Genomic DNA, 12,208 nt, shown 5'->3' with positions numbered 1-12,208 from the left:
CTATCCCCGCGAAAAAGTGGGGAAGCACTGTATTGCTTGATTATGGTAGAAATAGAGAACGTATGGTTTGGCCTCAGGCATGGATTCAGAGATTGAATCCTCCAGTTGGACTTGGACTAATACTATCTCTGACTTGTATGGTGTGGACTCATGCTCAGTCTTGGCCTTGTGTATACACTGACTCATGACCTTGGCCTTGAAAGTCATGGACTCGGCCACAATACTGGAAATGATTAATGTCAAAATTACATGGAAAATTTTACATAAAGTTTGTTTTCAAGCATTTCCAGGTGCGTTTGTTAATGCTTTGCCTGAGATTGTATATTTTTTCTTATTTTAATTTGTCTTTTGCGGGAATTATGAGCCAGTTAAATATGTCACAGGTTTCTGGGTTATTGCAACGGCGGATGGCGCTAGCAGAAAAACATAAAGGAACCATAGACCGACTCAACAGTTTACAACAGCGTATTTTAGACGAAGAGTTGATCAACTGGAAGAGAGAACAACAAATGGCTGGGAATGGCCGACCTTTCAACCAAAATAAGCTTGATCAAATACAAGAGTGGTGAGTAGCTTTGTAGTGTAGGATTAATTTTTGTTTGAGTCTAATGGGATGTTTTTCAAAGAAATGTTTGTGATTTTACATTCTGCCATCTTATTGATACATAAACATTTTAATTATGTTTAGAGATTTTGGTATTGCCCCTTGCTTCAGTATTACCTGTATGTTTTCATGAAATTGTACAGAGTTTCTGTTAATTGTTAGCACATTCCTCACTATTATACTCTTTGAATTAAGAATACTCTTTCTCTTGTAATATCAGTGTAAGTAAAGCATATTCAACCATCAGAAAAAGTTGATTTTTTCATAGTGTAGAATAGATTGTCACAAAGTTTTTGTGTGTCGATGGTATGGTTTAAACCAAATTTACTGGTTGTTATTTTTAATGTTAAAACTACGGATATTGGTATGTAATAACATTTATCGTGCTGGAGCATATTATCATTTTCATTGATGTGTCTTATCCTTATTGATTGCCTGATTAAACTTTTGATCTTTCAGGTGTGAGGCTCTGGCAGAAATAATTTGGCTAAACCGACACCAAATAAAAGAGTGTGAACGACATCAGACCAAGATTCCAATAGCCCCTCCAGGAGGTGTTGATATGTTACCAACCCTCAATTCCCATATCACTCGTCTTCTCTCTTCACTTGTTACCAGGTTAGAATATTTCGTAACGTATTGGAATGGAAAAAGTAGAGGTGTGAATGTAAGAGAAATATTTGAATAGAAGAAATTAATTACTTTCCATGTTAGATTTACTTTGGTTTTTGCTTGAATGTACTTTTTTTATATACTTGCCTAAAGAGAATGGTAAGTAAAAGATGATGCTAAAATTGAATATGGATGAATTTTCTCAGTTAAATTCATTGGAACTAAATTCGCAATAAGATTCTAAGATTTGGATGCATTTGACCATAGAGAAAGCTTTTTGTGGATTATTGTTCTAAACTAGTTTTACCAAACCACTAATTCAAAATACTAAACTATCATAAGGCTGGCCAAATTTTTGTTTTTGTATGGGTCCCTGTGGGTTTAAAGCATTTTGTACTTTAAGGTTGAGCTTATTACATTATTAGTATGTAATTTAGACTGTAATTGGGCTTGTGTAAAGTATTTGTTATGCAGAAGTCAGATAGTTAAATGAGATAAGATCAGAGGGAATGAATGACAATACATGGCTGGAAACAAAGCCAGTGAGGCTGCCGAGATGTGCTGTAAAGAAACTTTAGTATCATTGAAAGTGCTTGCACACTTTCAATGCAACACTTGCAGTGTGCACAAGGCACAGCATAAGTGGTGCCCTCCTCTGGGGATCAAGTTATTGGAGAAAATTGTGCTGTCTTAGTTGTAAGTAAGATCATCTGCTCATTCAGGCATATTACAAAATCATAAATTTCAGCAAATTTATAAAACAGAAAACAGTGCATAAAGTACACACCACAAAGTAGTATCAAAATTACAGTTGAAATCTGCTAGTCTTCACAATGTATGCAAAGGTAGCCCTATTAGTTCCACTATAGGATTGTATGTGATAAGTATTAAGGTATTAGCATGTTGTCCCCATGGTAGTTTACAGTAGGCAATTACAATTGTGAATGGAACAAAGTAAGACAAAAAAGTGATAGCTTATTCAGGGAAAATAGTAAAATTCATGCAGAAGGAAGGTGAAGTCCTGGCAAGATACAAATATAATACAAAGACTTGAGGACATTGTGACTTACTCCTTTGTTCACAGCAAAGTTAGGTATTACTCACTGAGGTTAGATATTACAAGCAAAAAATCTCGATAAACACAGAAAGTGTTGTTTTTATGTGTTAAGTTTTTATTTAATAGTCTGGTTAAACTACCTGAGAATAATGAAAATAGTAATGGAGAAAGAAGACATATTTGCTTACAATAATCCAGTGATTCAGAGGACAAAAGCTAGCAATGAATTACCTCTTAAGGTGTAAAAATTACTCTTTATTACTGATGAAAGTTGAAAAGGAAAAAAGGAACTGAAGAGATGAAAATTGAACCATAAAGGAATTGATGACTTTTATTCACTTGAAACCTTTGTAATTTTGGAAATATTATCTCTGATCCGTAATATCATAGGCTCGCATTCTGGCAGACCTGTGTGTTGTGGTGTATGGTACCTGGATTCTTAGTGTGTAGAATTGCCTTTATTAATTATTGAGCTGTAAACTGGTAGGAGCTACTTCATGGAATTTTAATTTATTTGAAAGTGTTTCTCTATTTCCATTTTAGGAGAGGAATGCCTTGTTAGGTAGTATTTGATCAGTTACTTTTTTTATATTCCAGCACATTCATAATAGAGAAACAGCCTCCACAAGTTATGAAGACCAACACCCGTTTCACTGCTACAGTGAGGCTATTGGTTGGTGGAAAGTTGAATGTAAATATGACTCCACCTCAAGTACGGGTGTCCATCATCAGTGAGGCGCAGGCAAATGCTCTCCTAAAGAATGATCAGATGAACAAAGGAGAACAGTCGGGTGAAATTCTAAATAATACAGGCACCATGGAATACCACCAGGTAATAATCTCGTGGCATATAATATAAATGAACTTAGAAGTTTGGAAAGATTTTAATTCTTTTTTTTAGTTTGGTCAGTGGATGTTGCTAAGTTTTATAATTGATTGTGAATTTTTGATATCCAATTTTGTGTTCATTTTGAAATATCTGTTATAGGTAAGTAGTATATGATCTTTTCTTTTTACTTGCATGCTGCGTAAGAAGTAAAGCAATATTTTCTCCCTAATGTGGTGAATCTTTTACAGGGTACGAGGCAGCTTTCCGTCAGTTTCCGCAATATGCAGTTAAGAAAAATTAAACGAGCTGAAAAGAAAGGAACAGAGTCTGTGATGGATGAAAAGTTTTCACTTCTTTTCCAATCACAATTCAGTGTAGGAGGAGGAGAATTAGTATTCCAGGTGGGTTATCATGACTTCAAATTTCCTGTGCATTTCAGAGCAAAGTTTTCTTTTAGAAATGGACCCATCTTAGGGTTGTTGTTGATATGCTTCATGACTTGTGAACACAGTTTGTCTTTTTGCCATAAACCATAACCTATGGGATATTGGTTAGTGTGTGCCAAACCTAGCACACTGTAGGTTGTTCTGTCTGTCTACCCTTGGCTGTACTCTTCTGTATTCTTTGTTTTGGGTATATTCTTTGGTCTCTTTCCACATAGCTGTCAGTTTCTTCAACTTGGTTTGGTCCAGTTTTGACCTACCAGTAATCTTTTTAAGAACTAATCTTTCTCATCAGTCCTGTTAATTTAGAATTGTGACAGTGATTGGGTTCAGGTATTTTATGGTATGATAATAATGAATTTTAGACTGGCTCGTACATTATAAGTTGAAGAGGAATCCTGAAATAGTAATAACAGAAATAAAAAGTTCACCCAATAACCTGGTTTTGAAAGAATGATAAATCTGGGAAAGCATAGAAGAGATAAAAACAAAATATTTAATGAAAATATTTGTAATTTTTCCAAGGCATTTGTGACAGCTCACATAGGTCCATATTGATTATTCATAATAATTTTGTGATAGAACACATGGGGGGCAAGCAAAACACTAGTACAGGAAAAATATTTTAAAATATGCACACATTATTTTCGTCAGACTAAAAACCATGTACTTAATACTATAAATAAAACCCAAGGGATAATTTAAATACGTTATATTCAGCAATATAATTATTTTTATGCCAAGAATTCTGAAATTATATAACTTTGTTACTTTATAAAACCAATCTTCCCCTGTTTCCATCTTCTGTTTGTGAAGATGACTAGTCAAGACAAAAACAAAAGAAGAATACAAAAGAAAATATACCGTTAAGGAGGTAACAGGTAAATGAGAATCTAGCGACTACAAACTTCCATATAGGTTGAGCAGGTCAACCTCAAAAGTTCCCCTCTCCCCAAAAGTAACTTTCATGTCTTCTAAAATCTCATAACTGTCAGTCACAATATCCTTCCCTTGGTAATATTTTCATAAAAATTCTTAAATTATGACAAAATCTTGCTAACAACAAAACAGTCTTCAAGCAACCTTATTGAAAGCAAATAAGTGTTTAAACTTGAAGCCTCATACTGATGCCATCCATTGTTAATGAAAGGCAAGTACAGCCTGTGGTATTCAAGTGTAATTTTAGACTTTTAGCCAAATTCATATAGTCATCAGTTTTCTTAAATTTAATGTACGTTTTCACATCTTGTTGCACTCAACCAACTGAGAGTAAGATTTGCTATTCACTTCTTTTTTTGGGTTTTGCAGATTAGGATACTTAATGGATAAGGACATAGATACTTGCATCTCTTTTTTATTCATGAGGTTGTTGCTTTTGTGAATCATTTATTGATTTGTTATTTCTTTAGGTGTGGACGCTATCCCTACCTGTGGTGGTCATTGTCCACGGTAATCAGGAGCCACATGCTTGGGCAACTGTCTCTTGGGATAATGCATTTGCTGAACAAGGTCGCATACCTTTCACAGTCCCAGAAAAGGTAAGGAAACTAGCAATAATGGATTAGCATGTTTTATTGAAAAGATTGATCAACAGTAATTCAGATTATATTTGCCCAAGTTCATAACTACTGGACTTCTTTTGCCAGTTTTGTAATATAAGTTTGTTATTTTCTCATTCTTTTGAACAGGTACCTTGGCCACAGATAGCTGAAATGTTAGACACAAAATTCAAGGCTGCAACTGGCAGGGGTCTTACAGAAGATAACCTGAAGTTCTTAGCAGGCAAAGCCTTTCGTCTTGATAGGTATGTTTGGAGTGTTGTCTTAAATTTTGCTGATAAAGAATAGCCTTGGAAATTATTTAGTTAAACTCCAGAGAACTATTTGGAAGGTGATCTCTTAACCCTTTCATATCTGCATAGTTATCACATCACTGAGGGCACATGAGCCCCGAGGTGTCTGGGAGCGCACGAGAGCGCGAAAAAATAATTATTTCGAAAATTCAGCAAAAATAGAAATTTTATGCCAACAACGTTCATTTTGCTGTCCTTTTTTTCTAAATGTTTATATTTTATGGTGGAATAGTCAGAATAAGAGTCCCAGCTCTCTAAATACAAAACAATGTGAGTTATTTCACGAAAAAAAAAAAAATCTTTACTTATTTTTATATTTTCGTTCAGAACTAAAACACTATGAATGTCAGGCGAATGAATTATTTTTTATGAGAAAGCCAATAAAATTCTCTAAATATCGACATATAAAAGAATGCAAAACGAATAAGTCCAGCTGGTGAAAAATTGATAGAAAAAGGGCAAGAAACAGAGCGCTCTGCCCTGCGTATGGTGAGAATTATCGCTAGAAAAAAGTTTTTTTTGAAGAGCCCTCTCTCGGTTATTTTTCATAGAAATTACTTTGTAAATATACGAAAATGTAGAGGAAAAGTTGTAGAATAAAGTGAAAGTCAACAAAAATGGCTTTGGTAACGGCAACAGTTTCATTTTGACGTTATAAATTGATTGAAACGAAAAAAAATGTTACCGTTGTCAACATTATCGTTCCTAGCTCAAAATCTATACCAGTTAGGCAAATGGATTATTTTTTATGAGAAAGCCAACAAAATTCTCTAAATATTGATATACAAAACAATGAAAAACGAATAAGTCCAGTTGGTGAAAAATTGATAGAAAAGAGGGTAAGAAACAGAGCGATTTGCCCGGCGCGTATGGTGAGAATTATCGCTAGAAAAAGTTTTTTTGAAGAGCCCTCTCTCGTTATTTTTCATAGAAATTACTTTGTAAATATACGAAAATGTAGAGGAAAAGTTGTAGAATAAAGTGAAAGTCAACAAAAATGGCTTTGGTAACGGCAACAGTTTCATTTTTTGACGTTATAAATTGATTGAAACGAAAAAAAATGTTACCGTTGTCAACATTATCGTTCCTAGCTCAAAATCTATACCAGTTAGGCAAATGGATTATTTTTATGAGAAAGCCAACAAAATTCTCTAAATATTGATATACAAAACAATGAAAACGAATAAGTCCAGTTGGTGAAAAAATTGATAGAAAAGAGGGTAAGAAACAGAGCGATTTGCCCGGTATGGTGAGAATTATCGCTAGAAAAAGGTTTTTTTTGAAGAGCCCTATCTCGGTTATTTTTCATAGAAATTACTTTGGAAATATACGAAAATGTAGAGGAAAAGTTGAAGAATAATGTGAGAGTCAAGAAAAATGGCTTTGGTAACGACAACAGTTTCATTTTGACGTTATAAATTGATTGAAACGAAAAAATTGTTACCGTTGTCAACATTATCGTTCAGTAGCTCAAAAGCTATAACAGTTAGGCGAATGGATTATTTTTTATGAGAAAGCCAGCAAAATTTTCTAAATATTGATATATAAAACAATGAAAAACGAATAAGTCCAGTTGGTGAAAAAATTGATAGAAAAGAGGGTAAGAAACAGAGCGATTTGCCCGGCGTATGGTGAGAATTATCGCTAGAAAAAAGTTTTTTTTGAAGAGCCCTATCTCGGTTATTTTTCATAGAAATTACTTTGTAAATATACGAAAATGTAGAGGAAAAGTTGAAGAATAATGTGAGAGTCAAGAAAAATGGCTTTGGTAACGACAACAGTTTCATTTTGACGTTATAAATTGATTGAAACGAAAAAAATGTTACCGTTGTCAACATTATCGTTCGTAGCTCAAAAGCTATAACAGTTAGGCGAATGGATTATTTTTTATGAGAAAGCCAGCAAAATTTTCTAAATATTGATATATAAAACAATGAAAAACGAATAAGTCCAGTTGGTGAAAAAATTGATAGAAAAGAGGGTAAGAAACAGAGCGATTTGCCCGGCGTATGGTGAGAATTATCGCTAGAAAAAAGTTTTTTTTGAAGAGCCCTATCTCGGTTATTTTTCATAGAAATTACTTTGTAAATATACGAAAATGTAGAGGAAAAGTTGAAAAATAATGTGAGAGTCAAGAAAAATGGCTTTGGTAACGACAACAGTTTCATTTTGACGTTATAAATTGATTGAAACGAAAAAAAATGTTACCGTTGTCAACATTATCGTTCATAGCTCAAAAGCTATAACAGTTAGGCAAATGTACTATTTTTTATGAGAAAGCCAACAAAATTCTCTAAATATTGATATATAAAACAATGAAAAACGAATAAGTCCAGTTGGTGAAAAAATTGATAGAAAAGAGGGTAAGAAACAGAGCGATTTGCCCGGCGTATGGTGAGAATTATCGCTAGAAAAAAGTTTTTTTTGAAGAGCCGTATCTCGGTTATTTTTCATAGAAATTACTTTGTAAATATACGAAAATGTAGAGGAAAAGTTGAAGAATAAAGTGAGAGTCAAGAAAAATGGCTTTGGTAATGGCAACAGTTTCATTTTGACGTTATAAATGGATCGAAACGAAAAAAAATGTTACAATTGCCAACATTATTGTTCCTAGCTCAAAACCTATAACAGTTAGGTGAATGAATTATTTTTTATGAAAAAGCCAACAAAATTCTCTAAATATCGACATGTAAAAGAATGAAAAACGAATAAGTCCAGTTGGTGAAAAAATTGATAGAAAAAGAGGGTATGAAACAGTGTGCTTCCAATAATGCAATCCCACATACAAATCCCACAATAAAAAAAAATGTAAAAAAATGCAAGATACAAACCCACATACAAACCCCACATTTTATAAAAGAAAAATAACATACAAACCAATATTCAAACCCTACATTTAAAAAAAAAAATAAGATACAAACCCCACATTATAAAAAAAATGATTACAAAATATTAGAAGAGAAACATTGTATGGGAAAAAATTAGAAATATTCATAAAAACCCATCACCAGAAATTTGAATAATGTACTCACCAAATATCGTGACCCCTCTTGAATTCCTATATACAACTCCTCCCTCAGGTGAAGGGCCTGCCATCTGAAGGGTTGCTGAGGGAGGAGGAAGCTGCAGGAGTTAGATGATTATCCGTGGCAGGGCCTGACCCACGCCTTGGTGAAGGCTTGAGTTGCTTCTCTGTGTGGTATCTGTAGAAGCAATTTCTTGGTGCCCTACACAGAGGAACTCTACATGCCTTACACACCCATGATGTGTCCTTACGTATGCTATCTAGCAAGCAGACGTGGCATCTCAGCTGTTTTCCCTTGATGGAGGGAATCTCCCTTATATGAATGAGGCAATGTTCCCCTGGTGCAAGACGCTCATAGTTCTCCAGGAAGTTGGCACGCCGGCGTGGCACACCTAACAGTTCCGGTTCAATACTAGCAGCAGAGAGACCAGCAGCAGAGAGACCAGCAGCAGAGGGACCAGCAGCAAATGGACCAGCAGCAGAGGGACCAGCACCAGAGGGACCAGCAGCAGAGGGACCAGCAGTAGAGGGACCAGCAGTAGAGGGACCAGAATCAGAGGGACCAACGTCTGCAAGAGAAGGGGGCACAGAAGAAGTACGAGGAAGAGGAGGAGAAGGAAGAGGAGAAGGAAGAGGAACAGGAGATTCAACAGCAGCCTCAGGAATGTCAACAGCAGAATCCATAGAATCGGGATCATCAGGCTCAGAATCTTCGCCAGCAGATGCAGCAGCAGCAGGAACAGGAACAGGCAGGACATCTAATCTGTCAGCTACAGGTAGGTCAGGTAAACGAGCAAAAGAAATATCACTCAAGGGCCAGTCTTCTGCGTTGAAGTTTGTAAGTGCTTCAGCACATTCATACATAAAGTCAAGAAGTTTGATTTTCTTACTTTGTGGGTGGTATTTGGCAAACATAGCGTAAGCATTCAGTACTGCCATCTGCAATAAATAGAAAGTAAACTTGGGGTCCACTTCATTCCCTTCCTGGCCATTGAGTAATATTTCATCAGCTGGTCAAACAGGTCTACCCCACCCATATACTGACAGTAGGTGCCAATAATCAAAGGTCTGTTCATTGTCACTGTTTCAAGACTTGTACCAGTAGCCCGTCTTACTCGCCTCCTGTGCACAAACTCTTCTGTTTCTGCATTGCAGGCTGTAGTGATCATTGTCACTAGTCGAATGTCCTGCCAACAGATTACGAAGACGTTCCCCCTCCTACGGAAGTGCATTGAATTCCGAGGCACCCGTTGACGAGTCAAAGACTTTAGAAAGTTAGGTGCTCCCTTCCTTACAAGACGAAGTGTCCCTGAACAGAGAACACCACGAGAATACAACTCCTCAGCCAATTCAATAGAGTTGTAGTAGTTATCCATGAAAACATGGTAACCTTTGTCCAAGAGAGGGCCCATTAGTGTGAACACAATGTCCTTCAAGGTTGAGGTACTTCCTCCATATGTCAGGAAGTCAACAACGTATCCGCTCTTGGCTTCACACAACATATAGAGTTTGATACCATACTTGGAAGGTTTCTGAGGGTTGTAGGTCTTGATAGACAGCCTACCCTTGTATGGCATCAAGCCCTCATCCAATGAGACATTGCGTTCTGGGGTGTAGGTGGCCTAAATCGTGCCTTCAGGTAATTGATGACAGGTCTGACAAGGAATAATCGGTCGTTATTATCTCGAGGATGGCCTTTCTGTTAGCGGTATGAAAGTACCGGTTGATGGCATCAAACCGGTTCCTGGACATTATCCTAGCAAAACCTGGCATTGAAAAAAATTTTGCCTGTCTGCCAGTACATTCGCCTCTCTGGTGCCGGGAAAATCCCCATGATAATGATGAGGCCCAGGAACATAGCCATCTCTTGCACAGTTACAGGCACCCAGGATCCCTTGTCCCCACGACACATCTCCCACGCATGTAATGTGCATACGCATTAGTTTCTGCAGCCAAGTATGCCAACAGCTCTCTAGTAATAAAGAGCTGGAGAAATCCGAGAAGTGTCGTAGGGGTAGGGACATTCAACCCTGGCATACCTGTGAAAGGCAGAATCACTGGAGGCGTAGGATCCTGGGTCCACTCCTCATCTACATCATGGGTTGGTTGCCTGTCACGGCCGCTCATCCTCGGTTCCAGACCTCCTCCTTCTTCGGGAACGTTCACCTCGGGCACGACGGGACCACCTACATATACACCATCACCAGCACCCTCTGCCTGGACATCAGAACCACTGCTTTCACTACTACTACTACTCCTCCTAGCACGCCTCACGGCCTCTTTGAACCCCTGAGGCATCACCAGAACCCAAGGCCTCATCAATCCCAGCATTACTAGGGACACCATAAAATCCCAAAAGCTTCCCTCATCATCACTAACACCCTCCCACTCCCTGCATCACCGCCTTCAAGGAATGCCTCAAAATCAAGTGAAGGCCTCCCAGGATCAGCAACAGACACAGCAGCACCCTCAAGATTTATCACTACAACACCATCATCACCAACACTCCAAGCATCACCATCTCCTCCCCAACACTACTCACAGCATCTCCAACACCACCAGCATCACCATACCCAGCATCACCATCTCCTCCAACACTGCTCCCAGCATCCCCAACACCTCCAGCATCACCATCTCCTCCTCCAACACTACTTACAGCACCTCCAACACTGCTCCCAGCATCCCCAACACCTCCAGCATCACCATCTCCTCCTCCAACACTACTTACAGCATCTCCAACACTGCTCCCAGCATCCCCAACACCTCCAGCATCACCATCTCCTCCTCCAACACTACTTACAGCATCTCCAACACTGCTCCCAGCATCCCCAACACCTCCAGCATCACCATCTCCTCCTCCAACACTACTTACAGCATCTCCAACACTGCTCCCAGCATCCCCAACACCTCCAGCATCACCATCTCCTCCTCCAACACTACTTACAGCATCTCCAACACCTCCAGCATCTCCCCCCAAAACATCAACACCAGCAGGCCCTCTCACAAACTTACCTGTTGTCTTTTTCTTGGCATATATGCCCTTCTTACCCTTACCCTTACCTTTACTCGCTATACTTACACCACCTGTTGCACCACTTCGAACAAGCATACCAACAGAAGCACCAACAGAACCCCTAATAACACCAGCTTCACCAACAAAACCCCCAACAGCAGAAATACCAGCAGCATCTCTCTCCAACTTACGAACTTTTTTCCTCTCTCTCTCTCTCTTACCTCTCTCCCTGATGCTTACGCCACTTGTTCCCGGTACTTCACCAACACTAATTGCGGCCTCTCTGAACTCTTTTTTGCGTACCTGTAACACATTTTCTAATGCTACAACTCCTGTAGCCATTACCTCATCAACATCACTCCACTCAATCATTTCATCATCAGCATCAATCACTTCAGGACCGGAATCTTCTTCCTCAAACTCGAGACGAAGCAGTTCCATGGCTTGTTTGCTTGGTGTGAGGTTAATCCTTTGAGCCCTCCAAGAAAAGTCATAATCCATTAGCTTACTCCTTATCTTGGCATCTTCTGGAGATTCAGAGCCCTGCCTACTAAAATCTAATCTTCTTTTATGAGATGCACTAACGCGTTTTGCGCCACTTTTTCCGTAAAATCTTCGCGAATGCATCTCGGAAAAGTGTTCTCGCGTCACGGCACGATGTAAACAAAAGCCCGTGTTGACAGCAGCTCGCACGTGTGGTCACTGAGAGAGAGAGGCGTGGGTGGAATCAGCTGATTTCATTGTGAGAATTTTACTACGCCTGGGATTTGAGC

General features: G+C 38.3%; 1 protein-coding gene across 19 annotated transcripts in view; it reads left to right on the top strand.

The window, feature by feature from the left end:
• Stat92E (Signal transducer and transcription activator Stat92E) overlaps positions 1–12,208 on the top strand; it is a 141,265-nt gene that overhangs the window by 86,807 nt on the left and 42,250 nt on the right. For all 19 annotated transcript variants that reach the window (XM_067121083.1, XM_067121078.1, XM_067121081.1 and 16 more), the window contains exons 7-12: positions 384–565; positions 1,064–1,222; positions 2,871–3,105; positions 3,351–3,503; positions 4,955–5,083; positions 5,234–5,349. In XM_067121083.1, coding sequence (XP_066977184.1) covers positions 384–565; positions 1,064–1,222; positions 2,871–3,105; positions 3,351–3,503; positions 4,955–5,083; positions 5,234–5,349 — 974 coding nt within the window. The remainder of the gene's footprint in view (positions 1–383; positions 566–1,063; positions 1,223–2,870; positions 3,106–3,350; positions 3,504–4,954; positions 5,084–5,233; positions 5,350–12,208) is intronic.

Source organism: Macrobrachium rosenbergii, chromosome 19 (assembly GCF_040412425.1).
Source record: "Macrobrachium rosenbergii isolate ZJJX-2024 chromosome 19, ASM4041242v1, whole genome shotgun sequence".
NCBI lineage: Eukaryota > Metazoa > Arthropoda > Malacostraca > Decapoda > Palaemonidae > Macrobrachium > Macrobrachium rosenbergii.
This window is presented reverse-complemented; position numbering and strand designations above follow the sequence as displayed.